This window comes from Vipera berus, assembly GCF_964194415.1.
Source record: "Vipera berus genome assembly, chromosome: 3".
Lineage (NCBI taxonomy): Eukaryota > Metazoa > Chordata > Lepidosauria > Squamata > Viperidae > Vipera > Vipera berus.
In genome coordinates, this window is record NC_138204.1 from 174521412 (window position 1) to 174545291 (window position 23880).

General features: G+C 39.8%; 1 protein-coding gene across 1 annotated transcript in view; it reads right to left on the reverse strand.

Moving 5' to 3' along the window:
• Positions 1 to 23880, reverse strand: part of PRKDC (protein kinase, DNA-activated, catalytic subunit) — a 94841-nt gene that overhangs the window by 28550 nt on the left and 42411 nt on the right. The window contains exons 44-61 of the mRNA XM_081326028.1: positions 21320 to 21385; positions 20315 to 20387; positions 19616 to 19764; positions 18054 to 18191; positions 17824 to 17943; positions 16134 to 16277; positions 14448 to 14599; positions 12899 to 13030; positions 12246 to 12357; positions 11363 to 11487; positions 11117 to 11266; positions 10740 to 10913; positions 8806 to 8904; positions 6470 to 6680; positions 5104 to 5275; positions 4549 to 4767; positions 2542 to 2654; positions 748 to 879 (exon numbers count right to left, since the gene is read on the reverse strand). Coding sequence (XP_081182154.1) covers positions 748 to 879; positions 2542 to 2654; positions 4549 to 4767; positions 5104 to 5275; positions 6470 to 6680; positions 8806 to 8904; positions 10740 to 10913; positions 11117 to 11266; positions 11363 to 11487; positions 12246 to 12357; positions 12899 to 13030; positions 14448 to 14599; positions 16134 to 16277; positions 17824 to 17943; positions 18054 to 18191; positions 19616 to 19764; positions 20315 to 20387; positions 21320 to 21385 — 2481 coding nt within the window. The remainder of the gene's footprint in view (positions 1 to 747; positions 880 to 2541; positions 2655 to 4548; positions 4768 to 5103; positions 5276 to 6469; positions 6681 to 8805; positions 8905 to 10739; positions 10914 to 11116; positions 11267 to 11362; positions 11488 to 12245; positions 12358 to 12898; positions 13031 to 14447; positions 14600 to 16133; positions 16278 to 17823; positions 17944 to 18053; positions 18192 to 19615; positions 19765 to 20314; positions 20388 to 21319; positions 21386 to 23880) is intronic.

The following is a 23880-nucleotide window of genomic DNA, read 5'->3' on the forward strand; positions in this document are numbered from 1 at the left end:
GCTGTAGGTCATCTTCATCCACGCTGTCAGGCTCATACAGCTGGGTCTGCGTCGTAACCAGATGGGAGGGGCCTGGCTGAGGGCTCTGCGGAGCCTCAAGGCCATCATCAGCAAGCTCTCCAACACCCTCAGCAAGCTCTCCAACACCCCCATCCTCCTCCTCTGAATCGTCCGACCCAACTGCCGAACCCACAGGCTGACCCTGAATCACAACATTCTGAAGGCCTGGTTTCTTGAAGTTGGGCAAGACTGGAACGGTAAAGGATCCCTCCCCCATGCTTAAACAAGCATGAGATTGTTTGAACAGTCCAGCCTCTGAAGCATGTAACAGGAAGAATACGCTTCTGGTTACAATAAGCAACATTTAAGCACTTTAAAAGACCTCGTGTGTTATACCATGTTTTAAATCTGAAATGCCTCATTTTCAGGTTTACCTCAGGATCATTTGATATAATACAGTGAGAAAACAACTATTTATTTTTCTAGAATGCAATAAGCTAAAGAAAACCTGGTATCAAACTCTGCATATTAAATTATGTACTAAGACTAAACAATTACAAAAATAATTTAAAGAAAAGAAATACTGTCTAATATGTAAATTGGACTGACTCAGTGCAATAATACAAAAACACAAGAGTCTTCAACAAAAATACCCAATATCCAAACTTTTAGCATGCTGCTCTTAAATTGCATTTACTAAAATTGTTTAGCTCAAAGATATTAAGAATCCTTGGTAAAATAGCCTACCTGTGCCACAACCTGCAGGGGAGTAATTAGACTGCTGTATTCAATCTGGATGTCAGGGAGGTCTCCTTGTCTGTATTTTCTGTACAAAGTGATCTGAGCATCCTGCTTTATCTTCAGCTGGGATTTTATTTCCTGAAACAATTTTTATCATAAGTAGTAAAAAATTTGTACCTCAGATAAGACCAGCCCTTTAAATTCCTAACTGTCTCTCTAATGCTCCCCTCTGACGAAAGACAGGCTTCAGGAAAGTGGAGGCTAGAGCAAGGGTGACCATACTCAACTACTAGCTCTATATGTTTTCCCCTTGGCTTCACCTCATTAACTATAAGTGATGATTTTCAACCAGCAGCAGTCAAAATTCAAGAGATGACGAATCTTGAATTTAATAAGCCCCTAGCTTGCCATTTTAGAGTGCTGGGCAACTTGATAAGAGTCTTCTGCATGCTGACCTTTTCTTCTTTCCAACACCCATCTAATGCTCCTATGTCTTCTTTTAGATGCCAGATTTTTATATATACTTTGTTTTTATTTCATGTTTTTTTAGCTTTTTCTATTTTTTAAGATTATTTTTATTCTATGCTTTTTTTAATGACTGTACCCACCCACCTAATGCTGGTCTATAACAATAATAAAGATCTGATCTGATTTGATTTGCCCCTCACAGAATAACTTAAATCATTCACACTTCCATTAGTTTGGTTTTATTACTAAATACATTTTTCCCTCTCAGTGAAAATGTTCATTTCCAGATCAGAAAGAGGAATCTAAAAACCCATGAATCTCCACAGTCATCTTCTAACTTTATAAAGGGAAGAGTTACTGCACACCCTTTAAACCAAGCCAGGTATTTGCTTGGTTATCTAACATTATCCAAGCAAAATGCAAAAATGATAGATTGGCTTTCTATTCACACATGTATTTTTTTACGCTTTGTGTTTTTTTCCCAGTTATAATTTGAATATTTTGGCTCAAAGTTTAACTTTGATTCAAGAAAAGGTAGCTAATTTTAAATACTTATGGAACTGCTAGGTACACATTATATGGCTTCTCCACTGATCTGGACTGGATTCCTCTGTGAATGAGATTGAAGAGAATGTCACTTTCTTGAAATTGTTCACCCCTATGTTGTTGTCTATAGGGACACGGTGGCTCAGTGGGTTAAGACACAGCTTGTCGATCAGAAGGTCGGCAGTTTGGCGGGTCGAATCCCGAGTGCCGCGTAACAGAGTGAGCCAGCCTGCTACTTGTCCCAGCTTCTGCCAACCTAGCAGTTCGAAATCACGTAAAAATGCAAGTAGAAAAATAGGGACCACTACGGTGGGAAGGTAACAGCGTTCCGTGCGCCTTTGGCGTCTAGTCATGCCGGCCACATGACCACAGAGACGTCCTCAGACAAGCGCTGGCTCTTTGGCTTTGAAACGGAGATGAGCACCGGCCCCTAGAGTTGGAAACGACTAGCACGCATGTGCGGGGTACCTTTACCTTTATGTTGTTGTCAGTGAACCCATAAGGAATACATCAGATCTGCTTGCTCTTCCTGAAATACTCTAGTTCCGTGTCTTTCAAACTTGACAACTTTAAGATGTGTGGACTTCAACTCTCAGAATTCCCCAGCCAGCATGTTGGCTAAGGAGTTCTGGGAATTGAAGTTCACATATCTTAAACCATGCTTAAAGCACAATTATATTATGATTAAAACTTATAATAATCTTCTATAATTTACTATCAGCCCAACAATGGGAACTCCCATGTACCAGTCAGGCATATCTGGAAAATTATATATAGAAAACTAACCTTTTCTTGCTTCTGTTCAGCAACACCCTTTTTTGCATAGATCAAACTGAGCTTTTCTTGATCTTTTAAAAAGCGTCTCCGTAGTCTCAGAATTTCTTTGCGTTCTTCTGTATCTAATGCATTTAGAAATAAATTCCTTTAAATCAGGGGTGTCAAACTCAATTTCATTGAGGGCCGCATCAGCATTGCGGTTGCCCTCAAGGGGCCAGGTGGGTATGGCCAGAGTGGACGTGGCCTACTGGGTGGGCATGGCCAGCTCTACATCGTTCTCATCAAGGGTGCCTATGGGGGCCTGGGCAGGAGTGGGACAGATCTGAGGGTCTCTGGCAGAAGGAGGGTCTCTGGGCCAGGGCCATGCAGTGGGGGCCATTCCTTCACTGTTTCCAGGATGGCTTCACGGGCCACATGAAACCACTTCGCGGGCCGGATCCGGCCCCCGGGCCTTGTGTTTGACATGTCTGCTTTAAATGTATACAGTAAAACTATTTAAGAAATTATATATTCAATCTTGTTAGCCAAATCTTGGAATTGAGAATTTCTGAAATTGCATGATTTAAAGATGTATAACAGGACAGGGACAGAATGGAATACCTTTAAGAACCATCCTATTGTCATGCTTTAAGTTAGGTTTTTGGGATTCCTTTGAACAAAGAACATAATTTGACAAATACTGAATTGCTTCATTTACCATTTCCTGCCCACTGTTACAATCCCATGCAATAGCTCCTGCAGGGCTATAACTGTTGTCCTTTATGCACTGGTTTCAGTTGTGTCCTTGCAGGTGTTCATATAAGCAAGCAGTGCTTCTGATTAGAAACTAATTATTTTTATTTTTTTTTTATTTTAATTCCATTTATATCCCGCCCTTCTCCGAAGACTCAGGGCGGCTTACAAGCTTAGCAGTAGCCTTCATTCTATGTATATGCCTGCTTATTAGGGCTTTCACACCCCCCCCAAGCGGCATTATTACAAAGTCAGCTTAATTGCCCCCAACAATCTGGGTCCTCATTTTACCTACCTCGGAAGGATGGAAGGCTGAGTCAACCTTGAGCCTGGTGGGATGCAAACCTGCACTGATTGCAGGCAGCTGGTGTTACTTAAGGAGGCATTAGCCCACTGCTCCACCAAGGCTCAATTAGTAACAGCATGTAGATTTCACAAATATTCCTGTACACAAGCATACTCCTCTCCCCCTCTAATGAGGCTGCTAAGGGAGAGAAGAGAGGTAGAATGACAGAATGGCTGAAAATATTTGTTCTGAAAACTTTTTAACAAGATAGCTTGTAAAAGGATTTTTTACAGTGGAGATACTTGTTTCCACATTTAAAGTTAATACTTTCTCAGCAATTTTTTTTACATAATTTTAGAAACTTGTTCAGATTTCCAAAGAAAAAATCTGTTTTAAGTTACATATTTATATGTATATATTTAATATTGAACAGAGAAAGTAAAAGCAGGATGACATTTTCCCCATTTGTTTGTATCTCTGAAAGAAGTTTGGCTATTGGAAGTAAACAATTGTAGATACCAACAAAGCTGCGAGCAACTTCATGGCGTAAATAATTGGATTCAGGGCATAAATCTTTATGAAGACATGTCTACTAAAATCTCTTCAAACCATTTAAGCATGTATTATGCTGAATGTGGGTTCACTAGTATCCCTCATGTCAGTATGAACTCAATGTGTTTTTTTGTGCATCCTACAAAATAGAATTTCAAGTGCTGGTGTTTGGGAAAGGGGGCATGCAAAATTGTGACATGTATTGTTGATTTACAAAGAACAGATAAGAGACACTGAAATGTTAATTTAAAAAACCCTCAATATTAGAATTCTAATATTTAGTATTTGTGGTGGTGTTGAGGCCTACATGATGTTTACTCCCAGTATAAACTTAAAACAAATTATGCTACTGCTATCCAAATAAACCCTGGTTTTGTCATAGGGATGACCTGATTTGAGAACGACATTGAAAGAGCAAAAAGAACTAGATTAACAGTAACAAATACCTTTAGTTTTACTGTCTACTTCATCTCCTGGCAAACCCAGTCGTTTTTCCCCAAAATTAGGACTTAACGGTTTGAACGCAGTTTTGTAAGATCTGTCTGTACGCTTGTTAATGAGCAACATGGATGAAGAAACTGATTCAGAAGAGGAAGGAACTGTATAGTAGTCTGCAAAGGTGTCAACACTATTTCCTATTAGCCAGTTGAAAGAGCTTCTTCCACCTGTAAAAAGAGCATAAGAATATAGTTCAAGTTACATAAAAGTAAATTGCCTCTCTGCAGCAAATACGGTTCCTTTACTTTTTCCTATTATATGCTAAAGAATGAAAACAGAGTATCAGTTTTTGATAGAAAAACTGAAATTCAAGCATACTATATGAAATGCAAAGACATATATGAAAGAAAGGTAACCAATGACATCCTGAAACAAATTAAAAATATAATTCTGCATTGAATGATTCTTTAATGCAGCAAAAACATAATATGTCATGTCCTTTAAGTTTGACAATTTCGTTATGACATGCTAGTACCCTTACAACAAAGGTGAAACATACTTACTGATATTCTGAGTGGGCGTAAATTCAAATTGTTGCTGAGTAGCTCTTAGCTGGCCACCCAAATATCGTTCCTGTGAGGAATACTTAATGGCACCTTGAGAAGCCTGAGTCTCCAGAAAAATAGGGGTAAGCATAGTGCTTCGATACCGCCAATTGGAATCAATTACAAAATCCTGGAGAACAGATACGGTATATGAAATATTTGAAGCCATCTTGATATCATCGCTCTGATGTCAGCACAAACATTATAATCCTATGCAAATATATTTTGCAGAACCCTATTAAAATCAAAGAGATTACTAAATCTTCACATACTTAAGGTGTATTATTTTCCCAATTATATATTGTATATTTTCTATTTATTTTTAATATCAAATATCAGTAACTGGGGAAAAATAGATAAGTTTGTAGTTTTAATCAAATCATGCATCTATTAGCTTGAAAAAACTACCCCTTTGACTTTTGCTTAAAAGAGATTCATTCCTAAAAATGATTTAAAGATTTTCAGTTTTTAAAAATGATAGCATGTATTTTTATTTATTTCCCACCTATTATTTTAATAAGTAACTCAAGGCAATTAACATGACTAATTTTCTCTCCTTCTCCTATTTTCCTCATAAGAACAACCATGAAAGATGGGCTGTGAGAGAGTAACTGGCCCAAAGACACCCAGGTGGCTTTCATGTCCGTCTAAGGCAGCATTAGAACTCACAGCCTTGTAGTTCCTAGCTTGATCCCTGGTGTTGTTAAATTATAAATTAAAAGTATCTTATAAACATTATAGTTAAAAACTATAAAGTATAATATGCAAAACTATATATACTGTATACGGTATATAAAATCTACATTATAGTTAAATAATTAAATATTTATTTGCCCATTTATTCTCAAATTACTGGCTCACATAGTCATAAAAATAGGAAAACATTATCCCCTTTTCCCCCATAAAAATAATCACAACAAATTGTAGGCAGCACCATATTAATACATGCAACCTTTGTAAATATTTCATAAGGAAATTAAGGAAGATTCATTTTTAGAGATGCATAACATTTATATGGAATAAGCATAATTCACCATATTCCTCTCTTCCATTTTTCCTTATTATGAAGTTTATATAGCAGTAAATGATAATTTTAATTTCAATAAAATGTATCAAGATAAAAACAGAAATGCAGTTTGCTTGTTTTTTTAATGTAACTATCAACATTCATATCTTTGCCTTATTAAAACAAAGGATTAACATAAAAATTACAATATTATGAAATAAATATTTTTAAAAATGATCTACTTCTGATCTAAAGGATTTTAGTTGTTAAGATGTACTCCAATAATCTCTTATACATTGCAAAATAATATACATTCACCTGAAATTTACATTCTGAAAGCGGATATTCAAACATTTTTCTAGAATAATCTGGGCTTTTGCTCGTCATTTCAAGGAGAAAATTTGTAGCTAAACTCAAATACTGAGTTTCAATTTTGTCAGAGTACAAACCCCTTAGTAAAGACAACATGCGATCAAGAGTATTTGTTGGTAACCTAGTTTCATCACTCCAAAAATTCCTAACAATTAATCTGTAAAAGAAAATAAATATGCAAATGTCAACTTCAAATAATCCATAACTTTGTAAATATATGAACAAAGTGCATGACATATCCTTATGTCATTATGAATAGTAGGTGAGGATTGCCTCTATATCATTCCCATATTAAACACACAAAGTTTTCTTTAATCTTCATAAAAAAGGATCAGAAATAATAATAATAATAATAATAATAATAATAATAATAATAATAATAATAATAATAATAATAATAATAATAATAATAATTTAATTTTTATACCGCCCTTCTCCCGAAGGACCCAGGGCGGTGTACAGGGCAGTACAATAAAATACAATATATAAAAATTAAAAGAAATATTAAATACAGTAGCCCAATTAAATAGATTAATACAAAATGTTAAAATACCCCTAAACCCATCAGACCAGGCCGGCTTGTTCAAATAAATATGTTTTTAGGTCACGTCGGAAGGAGCGAAGGTCGGAAGCTGTCCGGAGCTCCACCGGTAAACGGTTCCAAAGGTCTGGCACGCCCACAGAGAACGCCCTCCCCATGGGGGCCGCCAGTCGACACTCTTTGACCGACAGCACCCTAAGGAGGCCCTCTCTGTGGGAGCGCACTGGACGAAGGGAAGTTGATGCCGGCAGCAGATGCTCCCGTAAGTAACCCGGACCCATGCCATTTAGGGCTTTATAGGTCGTAACCAGCACCTTGAATCTTACCCGGAGGACAACCGGAAGCCAATGCAGCTCACGGAGTAGAGGTGTTACATGGGAGTATCGGGAAGCCCCCACCACCACTCGCGCGGCTGCATTCTGCACCAGCTGGAGCCTCCGAGTAGTCCTCAAGGGCAGCCCCATGTAGAGAGCATTGCAGTAGTCCAAACGGGAGGTCACGAGTGCATGAGTGACTGTGCGCAAGGCATCCCAGTCTAGATAGGGCCGCAACTGACGCACCAGGCGAACCTGAGCGAAGGCCCCCCTAGTCACAGCTCCTATATGATCATCCAAGGAGAGCTGTGAATCTAGGAGGACACCCAAGTTACGAGCCCTATCTACGGGGGGGTAATATCTCACCCCCCCATAATTAGCGATGGAATATTCTGAATTTCCCGACATGCCGGCACACACAGCCACTCAGTCTTGTCAGGGTTGAGTCGAAGCCTGTTCCTCCCCATCCAGACCCTGACCGCCTCCAGGCAACGGGACATCACGGAGAGGGCATCACTGGGGTGGTTTGGGGTGGAGATAAAAAGCTGGGTATCATCAGCATATTGATGATACCCAACCCCACAACCACGAATGATCTCACCCAGCGGCTTCATATAGATGTTGAACAGGAGAGGCGAGAGGACCGACCCCTGAGGCACTCCACAAACAAGAGGCCTCGAGGCCGACCTCTGCCCTCCTGCCAACACCGACTGCGAACGTCCCAGGAGGTAGGAGAACCACCGTAAAACGGTGCCTCCCACTCCCAACCCCCGAAGACGCCGCAGTAAGATACCATGGTCGATGGTATCAAAAGCCGCTGAGAGGTCTAATAGGACTAGGACAGAGGAACAACCCGTCCCGAGCCCGCCAGAGATAATTCACCAGCGCGACCAATGCCGTCTCCGTGCTGTACCCGGGCCTGAAGCCCAATTGCTACGGGTTTAGATAATCAGCTTCCTCCAGGAACAGAGGGAGCTGCTGCGCCACCACACTCTCAACAACCTTCGCATGAAAGCGAAGGTTGGAGACTGGTCGAAAGTTGTTTAAAACAGCTGGGTCTAGGGCAGGCTTCTTGAAGAGGGGTCTCACCACCGCCTCCTTCAAGGTGGCGGGAAAACTACCCTCATTCAGAGAAGCAGTTATCACTGCCTGGAGTCAGCCTCGTGTCCCCTCCCGAGCCGAATAAACCAACCAGGAGGGGCACGGGTCCAATAAACAGGTGGTGGAGCTCAGCCTCCTCATAATCCTGTCCACCTCTTAAGACATTTAGACTGCAATTCTATATCATATTGAATAAACAAGTTTCAATTAAATTTAAAATTAGTTTATTCTGTAAATGTATGTGTATACATGCAATTTTGCAACAGATACAATTCAATTTTTTAAAAAGAGAATTCTGATTTCAGAATAAAATTTATGTTACTTACTGTAATTCAGAATTTTTATCAATCAGTCCTTGAAGTAAAAATTCTTTTGCCAGTTTCAGCACTTGTGAAGATTCCTCATCTGCTTGACTTTCTGAATCACTGATAAAAGAAAGTTCATGCTCTTACTGAACCTCACTCACACAAGGATATTGATGAGTTTTCATCAGATAAAATATACTACGTGAGACCACTTAGAATAATAATAAATAATTAAGAAACAGAAAAAAGCACTTTATGGCTTTGCTTTACATTTAGATATGGTTGTTAAATAATAGGCTTCAGATCTCTCTGTTGGTCTAGGATTCAAAAGAGGTGCTTATAAACTAAAGCTAAACAAAGAAAAAGAAATGCATTTTTTCCAGTTGCATGTACTTTGCCAAAGTCACAAAAGAATATTTGAAGCTGCTCCACGTTGAAATAAATTCTGAAGGTGAACACAAAATTATTTCTTGTGCCTCTTCATCTTGTTCCTATTCTGGTTTTAAATCTTTAGCCTGTTTAATGTTTCTTTCTCACATTCCTTCACTCCATAATATAATCTCTTAATAAACAGAGATAATGTATTTTGAGGTTCTCAACAGTTTTTTTTAGCTGTACTCCATATTCTTTCCTTCTTCCCCTTTGGTTATCTCCTCTAGCTATAGGTAAAGGTAAAGGTTCCCCCGCACATGCGTGCTAGTCGTTTCCGACTCTAGGGGCCGGTGCTCATCTCCGTTTCAAAGCCGAAGAGCCAGCGCTTGTCCGAGGATGTCTCCATGGTCATGTGGCCGGCATGACTAGACGCCAAAGGCGCACGGAACACTGTTACCTTCCCACCGTAGTGGTCTCTATTTTTCTACTTGCATTTTTACATGGTTTCAAACTGCTAGGTTGACAGAAGCTGGGACGAGTAACAGGCGCTCACTCTGTTACGCGGCACTCGGGATTCGACCCGCCAAACTGCCGACCTTCTGATCGACAAGCTCAGCATCCTAACCCACTGAGCCACCGCATCCCTCCAGCTATAGCCTTTGTCTATTTTTTGCATTTAAATACCTTGCCTATTTCTACCAGTATTTGTTGAGTGATCTTTCTGTTCAATTCTCAGAGTCCCTACCTCTGCTGATATTCCTATTATTTCTCTGGTTTTGTAGATTTTATGAGTTTTTCTACTTAAGTTACTCCCTCCTTCCTCCATGGAAGTACTGAAAAACCCAAGATCACACAGAAATTCATCTAATGGCAGTTTTGCTATAATGAGCTTATGCATGAATTCATTCACATTCTCTTTGTTCCTAAAAAGTAGGCTTTGCCTATTACACAAGTGTGTATGTGATGATGGTTTGCACATCCTCATATGTTAAACGTCAAAGCCTGAATGTACATGATATACACCCATTATTCTGAAGTTTCTGTAAAGTGGAAAAAGAGAAATGAAAGAGGCAACTCTCTAATGCACAGTACATCTGAAATATCTAACTGCATTTCCCAGCTTTTTCCTCTCTTTAGCTACAAATAGGCATTGTGGCAAAAGTGAACAATCTGCAGAACAAGTATGACCCAGGCCTTCCCAATGCAGTTTCCAACACCTCATTTTCTTTGCTGATTTGAGCAAAAAGAACTGATAGAAATTCAGCCATGTATAGAAATGAGGTATTGAGGCATTTTGCTCTGTGGCTTTCCAAACTGTAAAACAGATAAGATGAAAATGGGAGGAGGAAAGAGACAATTTTCTTTGGTAGGTGGAAATAAAAATAAAAGAGCCTGATCAACTCTAGTTTTCCTTTTTCTGGAAAAAAAGAATTCTAATCAAGGCCTGTTTTACAGGTATTTTGTTAGACAGCACATAAAAGTTAAATTAAATTGCAGACTACAGAAATTGATTTAGAATCCTGGAAAAGACAAAATAGCTTCAGAACATTTATTTATAATAATATTGATGCTTGAGTCTTTACCTGTAGTTATCATAGATCCACATGAGCACATCATACATTCGGCCCCGACATAATGGTGAGGGATGAGAAATGAATCCTGTTATTGTAGGAAGTAGCTCTAATAGTTCAGCAGGTTTCAGCTTAGGTAACATCTTGTACACGATATTTAAGCATATTGTTTGCCTTTCATCGTCTCTAAGGGAAGAATGAATAAAACACCTTTATTGCCTTCGTTACTAATCATGGGGAATTATATCAAATAGCCTATTGAAACTGACGGGATGTAATTCCAGCATCTGTTATCAGAGAAAATGACCAAAAAACCCCAAAACACCTTCATGTACTCCCACTTTCTTAAGTGGAATTTGTTCAAAGACATTATAATATGGATCCCTCACCTGTGACACATGACTTGTGTGAATTCCTTACTCTTCAACTGTAAGTACATATCAGCCGTTTCTTGGGTACGGCACATGACTACTTCCAAGCAATGAGTCTTCATTACTCCATGAAGTTTTGGTATCAGAAAGAAGACAAAATTCATAAATCTTCCCATGACCGAAAACAAAAAGTATAAAAAGTTATACCAAGCTATTAAACTCATAATAACAACAATTTTAATACCACTCATAATTCTAATATACCTATCAGCAAGACGAGGGAAGCTCTTTGTGATTTTATTCAGGCATACAATAAATTTGTCATCTCTGGTATTCTGATGCAGCTTTAATTGTTTTATGACCATGTCATAAATTGGACCTTCAAATATCTGAAAAATTGAACATATGTAAATGTTAAAAACATAACATATTGGCCAAATATTTTAGCAATAATTAAAACTACTGCTGTTAATTGATACTCTTATCATAATGTTGTAAACTATTTTTGATACAGCTTCTTAAGAGTTAAATAGTTGCCCCGTACTGGAGAATAAGTCCTGGGCTAGAAGAATCTTTCAGAAGATCCAGCGAATTAATTCTAGTCTTTTGTAATACTACTGTTCTACAGTACCTATCAATGCTATTTTTAACACTGGTAGTCCTTGACTTACAACAATTTGTTTAAGATACAACAGCATTGAAAAAAAGTGACTTATGACCATTTTTTACACTTACGCAGCCATCCCCATGGTCACATGATCAAAATTCAGACACTTGACAATTGACTCATATTTATGACAGTTGCAGTATCCTGGGGTGGTGCGATCAACTTTTGCGACCTTCTGATAAGCAAAGTCTATGGGGAAGCCAGATTCACTTAACAACCATGTTATTAACTTAACAACTGCAGTGATTCAGTTAAAAACTGTGGCAAGAAAGTCTGTAAAATGGGGCAAAACTCACTTAATAACTGTATCGCTTAGCAACGGAAATTTTGAGCTCAGTTTTGGTCATAATTTGAGGACTACCTGGAGACTAGATAAAGTAAACCCAAAGTATTTCAGGTACTAGGTTAAAATTAAATTGATTTTAGAAATTAACTCTTTGGTTCTAGCAGCATAACACATAAAAAGCATGTTCTCCTCACATTTTCTTTCTCGGCAATGTACTGAAGAATGAGTCCCAGTACTTCAGCGGCAGCAGCATATACTTCCTTGTATCTTGTCAGAGCCATGTTGTTAGACAAAGCTTGGAAATAACTAACATAAATAAGAAATATCATTTAGTTCTCACAAATGCATATTTATTCCTCTTATATTAAAATATTGATTTTCTCACTCATTTTACATTTAGTTGCAACAGGATGATTTACCAAATGTCTAGTGCACACATGTAATTTGAATGTAAACTCCTTTCACTGTATTTTGAAGTGTTCAGTTAAAGTCTTAAGAGCTCCAGAGCTATATCTGTCTTTTACATCTCCCAATTCTATTATAAATTTTCTAAATTTAAAATGGTTAATTTGCATTCACTGAAAATCATCCCAACATATCTACCTCTTTCCCATGTTTGAAACATGTCCAAGCGTAATATTTCTGAAACACATCTATATATGTGAAATATAACAAAGATCAATCAAATTCTTTAGGAAAACGATCGCGAATAGCTGGTAATGTGAATTTCATCATTTGTTCTCTAATCTACATGCTTGGGGATACCTATTTTCATAACTTTCTTCTTGGCTAAAAGTTTTATGCTCAGTACACCTCAACAGGAATATCAGAAAGTTGAAATTCTTACCTTATATTATCTATTTCACACTTTGGATCATATGGAGGTAAATTATTAGCAAGAACAATTCCTAATAATTGAATTCCTACTGAATTGTCTTTTGTATTAGGATCTCCACCAGAAAATTGTTCAAATATTATCCTGCAGCAAGCAAAAACATAGATGAAGATACTGAAAATAATAAGTAACTATTCGTACCAATCAAAACTATCAGGTTTGTATTTTGTATTGAGAGAAAATAGGCAGCAGATTGGTCACTTAATAAGTGGAATCACTCATCACACTAAGTCAAAGATCCCCAACCTTTTGGGCACCAGGCACCAGTTCCGTGGAGAAAGGTTTTTCCATGCACTGGAGAATGCATGGTTTTGTGTGCTGCCTGCATCCCACAGATGGGGCTTTGCTTGTTTGTGTGGACCGGTTGCTGGCATGCTGCGGCCTGGTACCGCTCCACGGACTGGGGGTTGGGGACCCCTGCACTAAGTCATAAAGTTTACCTAAATAAAGAGATTGTTGAGTAGGTAGCAGACTGGACAAATTACTATAACATAATAAATCAAAATAAATCATAAACAATGGTTGGGATTCCTTATCGAGCTTAAGCTCCACAAGCAAATGATGCAAAAACATAATCCTTATTAAAATCTTTTCTGATTTAGTATAATGGAGGCATCTAATAAAAGAGCCAGTTTCCCATAGATGAAGTTGAAACCTGGGTCTAGGCTTTGGAGACCCAGTATTAAATCCACCTTAAGCCATGGAAGCTGACTGGATGATTTTGAGCCAGTCATGCTCTCTCACTTCAATATAGCACACAGAATTGTTCTTGTGAGAACTTGGGTCAAAGTATTATGAGATGTCATAACAAAGCCATCTAGTTCTGGCAGAACTAGAAAAGTTTGATTCCCAGTAAAAGAATAATTTGTAAGCATACAAATGGTGTATAAAAATGCTTGATTTAGAAAGTGATAAATAGCTTTGATAGTTTGGGTAAATATTCTCCTTAGGCAACTGAAAGAACCTGAAGAAGATGAGACAAATTACAAAATAAATGCTTTAGGAAAGAAGTGGATTTAGGAATAACAAAGTGAAAACTTTGTTCTGGGGCTATCTTTTAATTTATTAAAAAATAATAAATTAATCAATCAATCAAGTCACTCATCTCAAGAACTTTGCATTTTTTAAATATCAGAACATGTAGAAACCTTTTTCTATCAAAATCTTTCCTCATTCGTCATTTAATCTTCTAATGGCACAGACAACATGACTTTTATTGTTTCTAGAGGAAATCATGTTTAATTTGTACATATTGTCACAAATCACCAAATAAATAACAGATTAGTCCTACTTTACTTAAAAAGCATATATGACAATAGGCTTTGGTATAAACCAGCAGACCAACAACTACTGAACTTCAGTTACAGCTTCTCTTAGTATGGCCAATGCCCACTGGGGCTGCTGTTGTACTTCAATAATATGCAGAAAGTTATCCCTTCCCATCTTTGCTGTAGCTCTTGGAGAATTCTATATACAACCACATTTTATTATCATTACTTACTTGTAAGGTATGCTCAGACAATCCTTCCAGCACTCTATTACCGTCTTGATTATTTCCAGGTTATGTCTAAATACTGCTCTTTTCTGATGAAACACATTTTTCATTAGGAACTCCAACAACCTGTTTGCTAAGATTTCATCCTTTATGTTTCCCTAATATGAAAGAGTTAGAACAAACATATTGCAAATATTCCTCTTTGCTCATAAAATGTCAAAACATATGGTACCTTAATTTAAACATCATATATTCAAGGCTTGCCAATTTCTCCCTGGTTAGGAATAACAAATACCGTGTTTCCCCCCAAATAAGGCCAGGTCATATATTTATTTTAGGCCCAACAGACCCATTAGGCCTTATTTTTGGGTAGTATTTTTTTCTATGGCCTACATGCGGGACAAGCCTCCCACGACGGCCAACCGGACCCTGGGAAAGCTGGATTGCTTACAGGGAGAGGCTACATGTTGCAGGAGGACGACTTCAAAGGGTGCACGGGGATCCCTGCAGCTCCTGGAGGCTCCGAGCACTGCTTTTTGTGCCACTCGGTTTCCCACCCCACCCCACCCAGGCTGATCTGGTGGGTGGGATTGCTGCTGTCCTCCCCACCATTGCATTGGCAGCTGACGCTGCCTTCCTGAGAGGCGGCATGGCCACTGAATGGCAGCCACACTGTGAATGGGGATAGACTATCCCCCCCAAAGCGCTGCCGAAAACAGCAAGGCAAATGCGCAGACACGGTGCTGAAAACAGCATTGCGAAAAGCATTGTTCGGCGCCTTCAGGAGCTACAGGGATCCATGTGTACTTTTTTCATGCCACTGTTTTTGTCACCGCATCTGTGTGCGTGTTTGCCTCGCTGTTTTGGGGGGGATGATCTATCCCCATTTGGAGCATTGCTGCCGTCCAATTGCCATGCCGCCTCTCAGGAAGGCACCATCAGCTACCAATGAAGCGGCAGGGAAGACGGAAGGCAATTCCGCCCACCAAATCAGCCTGGCGGGGGTGGGGTGGGAAATTGAGTGGCACGAAAAGCAGCACGCAAAGCCTCCAAGAGCTGCAGGGATCCGCGTGTGCAGTTGTCCTCCTGCAATGCACGGCCTCTCCCTGTAAGCAATCTGGGTCGCCCAGGGTCAGGTTGGCTCCCGTGGGAGCCTCATCCAGCATGTGCGGCGGAGCTGGAGGATGGGGACGGGCCATGCCTCCCGCGACGGCCAACCTGACTCCGGGTGAGCCAAATTGCTTCAGCTGAAAGGAGCCTGGCCTAAGGTTTCCATCGCCCTGGCTTCCTGAAGCTGATGGGAACTGCGGCCTGCCGCAGCTGAAGAATTTAGCCAAGCTGCAAAATTGAACTTGCAGCGGTGGCACCGGCAGCAGGTAAGGGTAGGGGGAGGCACGCGATCCAGCCTGCCAAAAAAAACCTACGGTGGGACGAAGTGGGGTGGGGGTCTTAAGTAGGGCTTACTTTTTGGGGTGGGGTTTATATTAGCCCGAACCCCCCAAAATAAGCTAGGTCTTATTTTATGGCTAGGTCATATTTTTGGGGAAACATGGTATTCAGGAAAGAGAGAAGTCCTTGGCATAGTGTTAAAATATATGTACTAAAGAGAAGAGAGAAGAGAGAGGGGAGGGGAAGGAAGGGTAGAGCATAGATATATATGGCTGTCTTATTATAATCAAATACATTTCTTACTTTAGGAGTTGCCACATTAGTCCATGAAAGCAGAGTGACCACTATCTCCACCACCATGTAATGTATTCCTTCTCCTCCATTATCTCCAGAAACGACCAGCTGCAGTAAAGGACCCAGCCACCACTTTGCATAAGGCTGGAAAACCTGGAGAAGAAAAATCCAAGATTGCCATTGTAAAATTTGTTGCATGTTAACTTTATTATTTACTTCTAACCAAACTAAATGATTATTTAAAAGGTTACCTGTGCAGATACTCAACAATGCAAACACATTTCATGTCTTACACAACAGTAGCTTTTTGTCTAGAAGAGATATTATTTTGCCAAGGAATTACCATCCCTTACTCCAGGCTAGTTCCAGAGACTTGATAAAACTTGTGAATCAGAAGCAGCTTTTACTTTGTTGGAAGGGTTTATTTTTGAGCAATAGCACAGAGAATGAATGATATTAAGGTTATTTTGCATCCTTGTCTATTTACAGTCAAAATGCATATATGGTAATAACACTATTATATGACCATAGTTTGCTCATACGAATCATTCATGAATCCACCTCATATAATACATACTAGCTGCATTAATTGCTTAAGAAATCAGTTAGGAATCTATCCTTGCTTAGAAAATTAGTATATTTCAACAAGGGGCGCGGTGGCTCAGTGGGTTAGGACGCTGAGCTTGTCGATCAGAAGGTCAGAAGTTTGGTGGGTCGAATCCCGAGTGCCGCGTAACAGAGTGAGTGCCTGTTACTCGTCCCAGCGTCTGCCAAAATAGCAGTTCGAAAGAACGTAAAAATGCAAGTAGAAAAATAGGGACCACTACGGTGGGAAGGTAACAGCGTTCCGTGTGCCTTTGGCGCCTAGTCATGCCGGCCACATGACCACGAAGACATCCTCAGACAAGCGCTGGCTCTTCGGCTTTGAAACGGAGATGAGCACCGGCCCCTAGAGTCAGAAACGACTAGCACGCATGTGCGGGGGAACCTTTACCTTTACCTATATTTCAACAAGCTGCCAAAAAACAAACTAGATCAAAATACAGACTTTATTTGATATTGTTATGCCTATATTTACTTTGAACAAGAAGCTTTTGTCACTTTTGGTAACACTTGAAAACCTTGAATGTTTAACTGCCTCTATTTAATAAAACCACCAGAACAATTATTACTTTTAGTCCTCATATACTGACTGCCTTGTTTAATGACTGTTCAGTTATGACAGTTGGGAAAAAACAGCTTTGTGACCAATCTTCACATCTCATGGATGTCACGGCCATCACAGCTTCCCAGTCACAGGATCACCATTTGGGCGGTTTGCAATTGACCCATATTTACAGCTGTTGTAGCAGTCACGTGATTGCATTTGCAAGCTTCACAACTAGCTTCTACCAAGTACAATTATTGGAGAATGTAAAAGTGAAATTGCAAGTTGAGGTCATGTGATATCTTGCTGAATGATCACAGTAACCCCCTTAATGCTAGAAGTGGAAATGATATTGTAGGTCTGGTATGGTTATGTGATGCCTTGGTGCATAACGATGGACTTGCTGGTCACAATTGTGGTTGTTAAGCAAGGAATACCTGTAATTATTCTAATTATTCTAATCTCATTATTAGCTTCTCTAATAACCCAAAGAAATGCAAGTATATCAGATATATCTTACAACACTTTTCTCTATCATAAAAAAGAACTTACTTCCTCTGTATTCACAATGAGTTTTGCTACAAAGAGACGAATATTTAGAGGTACAGTAGAATTTCCCAGTTTACTGTGCAAAAACTTCATCCATGGAGGAAGTTCTGGTGAATTTGTATCCTGAATACCAAAAAATTACAGATTTATGAATACGAAAGCATACTTATCATAAATTAGTTTAGCTGAAAGTGATATTTGCCAACTCCATGAAGCTATAACGGGATACTTACTTTTTCTACTACTGGTGTGATATTATTTCTCTGCATATGTTGGACTAGGGTTGTCATAGAAGCCATGCATTCGTGCTGATTGAGCTCATCCATTTCTAATTCCATAACATCATCTGTAGCCACAGTACCTGTCATCTCCTTTTAGAATAATAATTAATTTCAATTTTGTCCTTATCTCTTCTTTTTGTTCAGATTTTTGCTATAATAACAGTACCCATAAAGAATGCATATATTATATCCTAGTATTTCAAGATGGTTTATCAGGCAAAGCTTGTATTTCTCCAAGTTATTTATATAATATCTTTGTAGCTCTATTTTTTTTAAATAATATGTTGGCAAGAGACTTGATGTAAATGAAGTTTGAGCTGGGTATCTGATTAATATTCCATGTGCTAAGCTCTCACTTCAATTAAGTCTCCCCTAAAAGTACCAAACCACAAAATGAACACAAATGAACAATGAGAACAATGCAACAAAACTTTGGGAAATATCAATTTATTGCAATAATGTAACTAAAAGATTCTCCACATTTCCCTGGACTCTATCTGGACCTCTCCAAGAAACCATGATTTAACAAAACAAAAGTTTCCTGGCTATTTATTACACACCTAATGTATTATTTCCATTTAAGTTTTGAGGAAAATCCCAATTAGTATATCCATTGCAATCTCTATGGTCTGCACATTCCATGGGCTCCATCATTTGATGTGAAAATTTTTTTAAACCTAGCCTCATGAAATTTGATCAATATATTGAAAAAACCTTAAAGGCTTTTATATAGGGAACATTGTAACTGGAGTGTAGAAAACATTTTTGTATAATGTGCAATAAAACAATAAAGAATAATAAATGACAAACTGTTAAATTTGCCTGAAGTGGAAAATTTTGATCCAGCCCACACCTCTTACCCTCTTTCTCCTCACAAGATAACTCAAGGCAATTATTATTATAATCAAGCTTAATTAATGACTCAGCCTTCCATCCTTCCGAGGTAGGTAAAATGAGGACCCAGACTGTTGGGGGCAATAAGCTGACTTTGTAATAATGCCGCTTGGGGTGTGTGTGAAAGCCCTAATAAGCAGGCATATACATAGAATGAAGGCTACTGCTAAGCTTGTAAGCCGCCCTGAGTCTTCGGAGAAGGGCGGGATATAAATGGAATTAAAATAAATAAATAAAATAAAATAAATAATTAGACAACCTAATGTTAACCTATTCATGCCTATCTATTCTGCTGCTGAGGTACTAAAGTTGCAACATTCCCGTTTTTCACAGTTGAAATTTGTCATTTAGATTTAAGCAATCATAGAAATATTTGTAACGCAGACATGGTAACGTGCCTGACTAGTTATGGATTTATGTCTTCCTCAAAAGAAGATGGTATTTTATAGGAAAACTATGTTGCTATTAGACTGCAGTTATTACATCCTCATTAGTATTCCAATAAGGTATGGTTTTAAAGTCTTTAGAAAATTTGACAAATTTCTACAAACAATTAAAGGAGTTGTTTGGGCTAAAAAACAGTATAGTTAAGGCACACACTTACACATAAATTAAATCACCTTTTTCCTGAAGTGAGAACCAGAAGTAGTAGCATCTTCAGAGTTGTATGAAAAACTCTGTATTCCAGTTGAGAAATCAAATTGGCTCATTTCTTCACTTAAACTGCTATCTACCATATATGATGCAGATGCTAAATAGTGTGGTTCAGCTAGAAAGAAAATAGTCTGGCTTAAATAAGGAAGAAGCTTCCCAAAAAAAATCACACGATCAGTTGAACAAACCTCTGTATGTGTTCAATAAATAATGCTCAACAGATTCTCTTGCTTCTTTCAAATCTCTTTTCTGAATTTTCTGATTTCATCATTAAACTGTATTTATCCCTTAATAAAAAATTAGTTAATGTTAATATTGAAAACACCAAGAGATATGATCCAGATTGTTATTCCTAGAGTTTGTCCTGCTTAGTTACAGAGTCCACTTATTTTTCACTGTATTCACCACAGTTAAACATCAAAGCTATCGCAGCATAACGTAATGAGGAAGGTGGTTTTCAGCTGGTTCTTGCAGACCTGATGCCAAATAGGGTTGAGAGGGAGTGTCTGGCCTTCAAACCAAGGACTGGAACATGGGTCTCTCCATGCTCAATCCAACACCTTAACCACTATACTACACTGGCTCTCTAGAATATATATATTCATGCTCGACACAGAATAACTTAACCATCATCAATTCATCTTTTTTGTAGTCATAGCAAATACCTGAATCCCCACTCATTGCTTGCCTGGCTTCTTTCCTAATAATTATGTACCGTTTTTTCTTTTCCAGAGGAACCTAGAAAATATAAAAACCTTTCAGGTATGAACTAGTGTGACTGCCACTTAATTACAAATTTAATATATTTACAGAATTTCTAAATAAACCAAGAGAAATACAAGGAATTCTGTGGCAACTTAAAACACTAACATGTATGACTGCACTATCCACTTTATTTCTAGGCACCTGGCTTTTGAGAGGCATGCTGGATAGTCATGCTCCAAAAAGTAGAGAATTTGGTTAGATAAAATTTGGTTTCATTTACCTAACAAAGAGATTACCCTCCACTTTTTATTTATTTTTTGTCACATTAAAAATGACCCCTTTGTACGTTTTTGGGGAACTACATAATCATCATAGGGGCTAAATCTGTGCATCATTATTGTAAGAACTTGCCCACAAATTCATGTTGTTTAAGGCAGAGGTCCCCAACTTCCGGTCCATGCCCTGTTACTGGGCTGCGGCCTATTGAGAAACAGACCATGCAAGCAGCAGGTGAGAGTATACATGAAACTCCATCTGTGCAAATGGTAGGCACACATACAAAACCATCCCCTCCCCCCACTGCTCCACAGAACTGGAAAGGTTGGGGACCAAGGTTTAGACTCCACCATGCCAGAATTGAACTTGGAATTCATCATATTCCATATCAAGCAGTTCATCAAAACAGCAGCCAGCAAAAAAAACGAGGCTAACATTTGCCAAAGGAAACACTCCATTCATAGTACTATAGAGTTATATAAGAATACTAATTCAAGGAGGTATACTTTGATACTTGTCTTCGGTTTAGATTCCTTAAGCTTACTGTAGAACTTTTATAATTGGAAAATGTTTTCTCAATAAACTTATCTGGGAATATTAAATTCTTATATTATCTATATCACAATCTAGTATCATGCTAGATAAAAACAATTACCCTTTTGGAAAATCTAGAAAATAAGATTTCTTACCTCAATCTCTATGGGAAATGAATAACGCCGCTGTAAATCTAACAAGTTTTCAAAAATAAGCAGATTCTGTAGAACAAAAAGAAATTGTAATCTGGTCACCGTGCATTTACATTATCACAAACATTTCTTTTATTTATTCATAATATATCATTACTACTCAATATGCAACCCAGGCAGGCATATACATTTTTTAAAAAAGCAATATTACATACAAAAAGAAATTTATGAATACAATGTAACACAGCATATTGTATCAAAGGCAGCTCAAACACCAAAGACAATCACTCAAGACTAGCTCATAAGACCTCTTGATTCAATGGTTAGGGGAAACCAAGTATTTTGAAACTTTCAAATTTAGCCAGTTAGCACTGATTTTCCAGGGAATGGTGTTCCATAGCACAGTTGTTGTACTAGAGAAGGAACATCTCCCAGTTCCCACCACATGATAGAGTTTATTAGACAGGCAGAGGTAACTGGAGAAAAGCAGTAGTTGTGTTACACAGGCATACCAAGGTGTACCCATAACTACCCACACTATTATACTCAGGATTATTTGTAGCTTCTGAGTGTTCTTTAAGGGCATCTCAATATAGAATGCATCATGGTAATCCAAATGAAAGATGATCAAGGCATGTATGACCATCGGTAAGACCTCCAGATTCAGAAATGGGCACAACTGGTGCACAATTTGTAGGAACACCCTGTGAGGCATGGCTAACAGCAGGATGAATTTAGGAAGACCTTCAGTCTGTCTGGAGCAATAAGACTTCATCCAGGACAAATGATGGGAAAATTCTGGATTCAGGAAGCCTCAAAATCCAAGGCCACTTATACTTTATAGGACTGAGTCTGATTCATTTCTTCCTCATCCAGTTTCCTCACAGTCTTTCTACAAAGAAGCTTGATAGCATTATTTGGACAAGCAAGGGCTGATATATACAAGTGTGGCTGTTGTTATGAGGGAGACCTTATGTCCGCGGGAGGCCACTGTTCCTCAGATAGTCGGGTGTGAGTCTCTCTTTCTGAGATGCGGCCCTGGTGCGCAGTTGGGCTTGCTGCTGGTGTACCTTTCACCTAGTCACGCAGCAGCAGCCCTGCCTGAGCTGCTCGATGTCCTCTCTGGGCTGGTGGTTGAGTTCCCGAAACTTATAGTTTTGGGGGACTTCAATCTACCATCGCTGGGAGGATCATCTGAGTTGGCTCGGGAGTTCATGGCTTCCATGACGGCCATGGACCTGACGCAAGTAATTTCGGGACCGACTCATGAGGGAGGCCACACCCTTGACCTAGTTTTCTTATCTGGACGGTGGTTAGATGATCTTGGTGGGGGCTCTCCAATTATTATGCCCCTGTCATGGACCGATCATCATCTCCTGCGGCTGGTCTTCCGTTTTGCCACCCCCCGCCGTGGGTGTTTGGAACCAATTAAATGGTACCGCCCCAGACGCTTAATGGATCCCCAGAGGTTCCAGGCAGCGCTGGGGTCCCCACCTGCCTCCCTTGCTCACAGCTCGGCAGATGCCTTAGTGGAAGCCTGGGAAAGGACGGCCACTGAGGCTCTTGACCGGGTTGTACCCCTGCGGCCCCTGACCCGGTGCAGATCCCGTCGAGCTCCATGGTTCTCTGCGGAGCTCCGGGAGATGAAGCGTCGGAGACGGGGCCTAGAGAGCGGTTGGAGGTCCAGCCGATCCGAATCCGACCGATTGCGACTAAGAGCCTACATTAGGTCTTATCTCGCTGCGATAAGGGAGGCGAGGTCTAACCACTTCGCCACCCTTATCGCGTCCGCAGATAATCGCCCGGCCGCCCTGTTTAGGGTGACTCGCTCCCTCCTAAATCAGGAGGTGAGGGAGGATCCCTTGCAGGGTCGTGCCGAGGAGTTTAACCAACATCTGTCGGACAAAATCGCTCGGATTCGGACCGGTCTGGACTCTGACTGGGCAGAGTCTGACGATCAGGACACGGGCGGTCTTGTCGATACCATCTGGGATGAGTTTGATTCTGTGACTCCGGAGGAAGTGGACAGGATCATGGGGAGGCTGAGCACCACCACATGTTTATTAGACCCGTGCCCTTCCTGGCTGGTATATGCAGCCCGGGAGAGGACACGCAGCTGGTTCCAGGCAGTTATATCGGCTTCTCTGAGTGAGGGTAGCTTCCCCGCCGTCTTGAAAGAGGCGGTGGTGAGGCCTCTCCTCAAGAAGCCTGCCTTGGACCCAGCTGTATTGAACAACTTTCGTCCTGTCTCCAACCTTCGCTTTCTTGCGAAGGTTGTTGAGAGTGTGGTGGCGCATCAGCTCCCTCTGGTCCTGGATGAAGCGGATTATCTAGACCCGTACCAATCGGGTTTCAGGCCCGGGCACAGCACGGAGACGGCATTGGTCGCGCTGGTGAATGATCTCTGGAGGGCTCGGGACGGGATATTCCTCTGTTCTAGTCCTATTAGACCTCTCGGCGGCTTTCTATACCATCGACCATGGTATCTTGCTGCGGCGTCTCAGGGGACTGGGAGTGGGAGGCACAGTTTTACAGTGGTTCTCCTCCTATCTCCAGGGACGTTC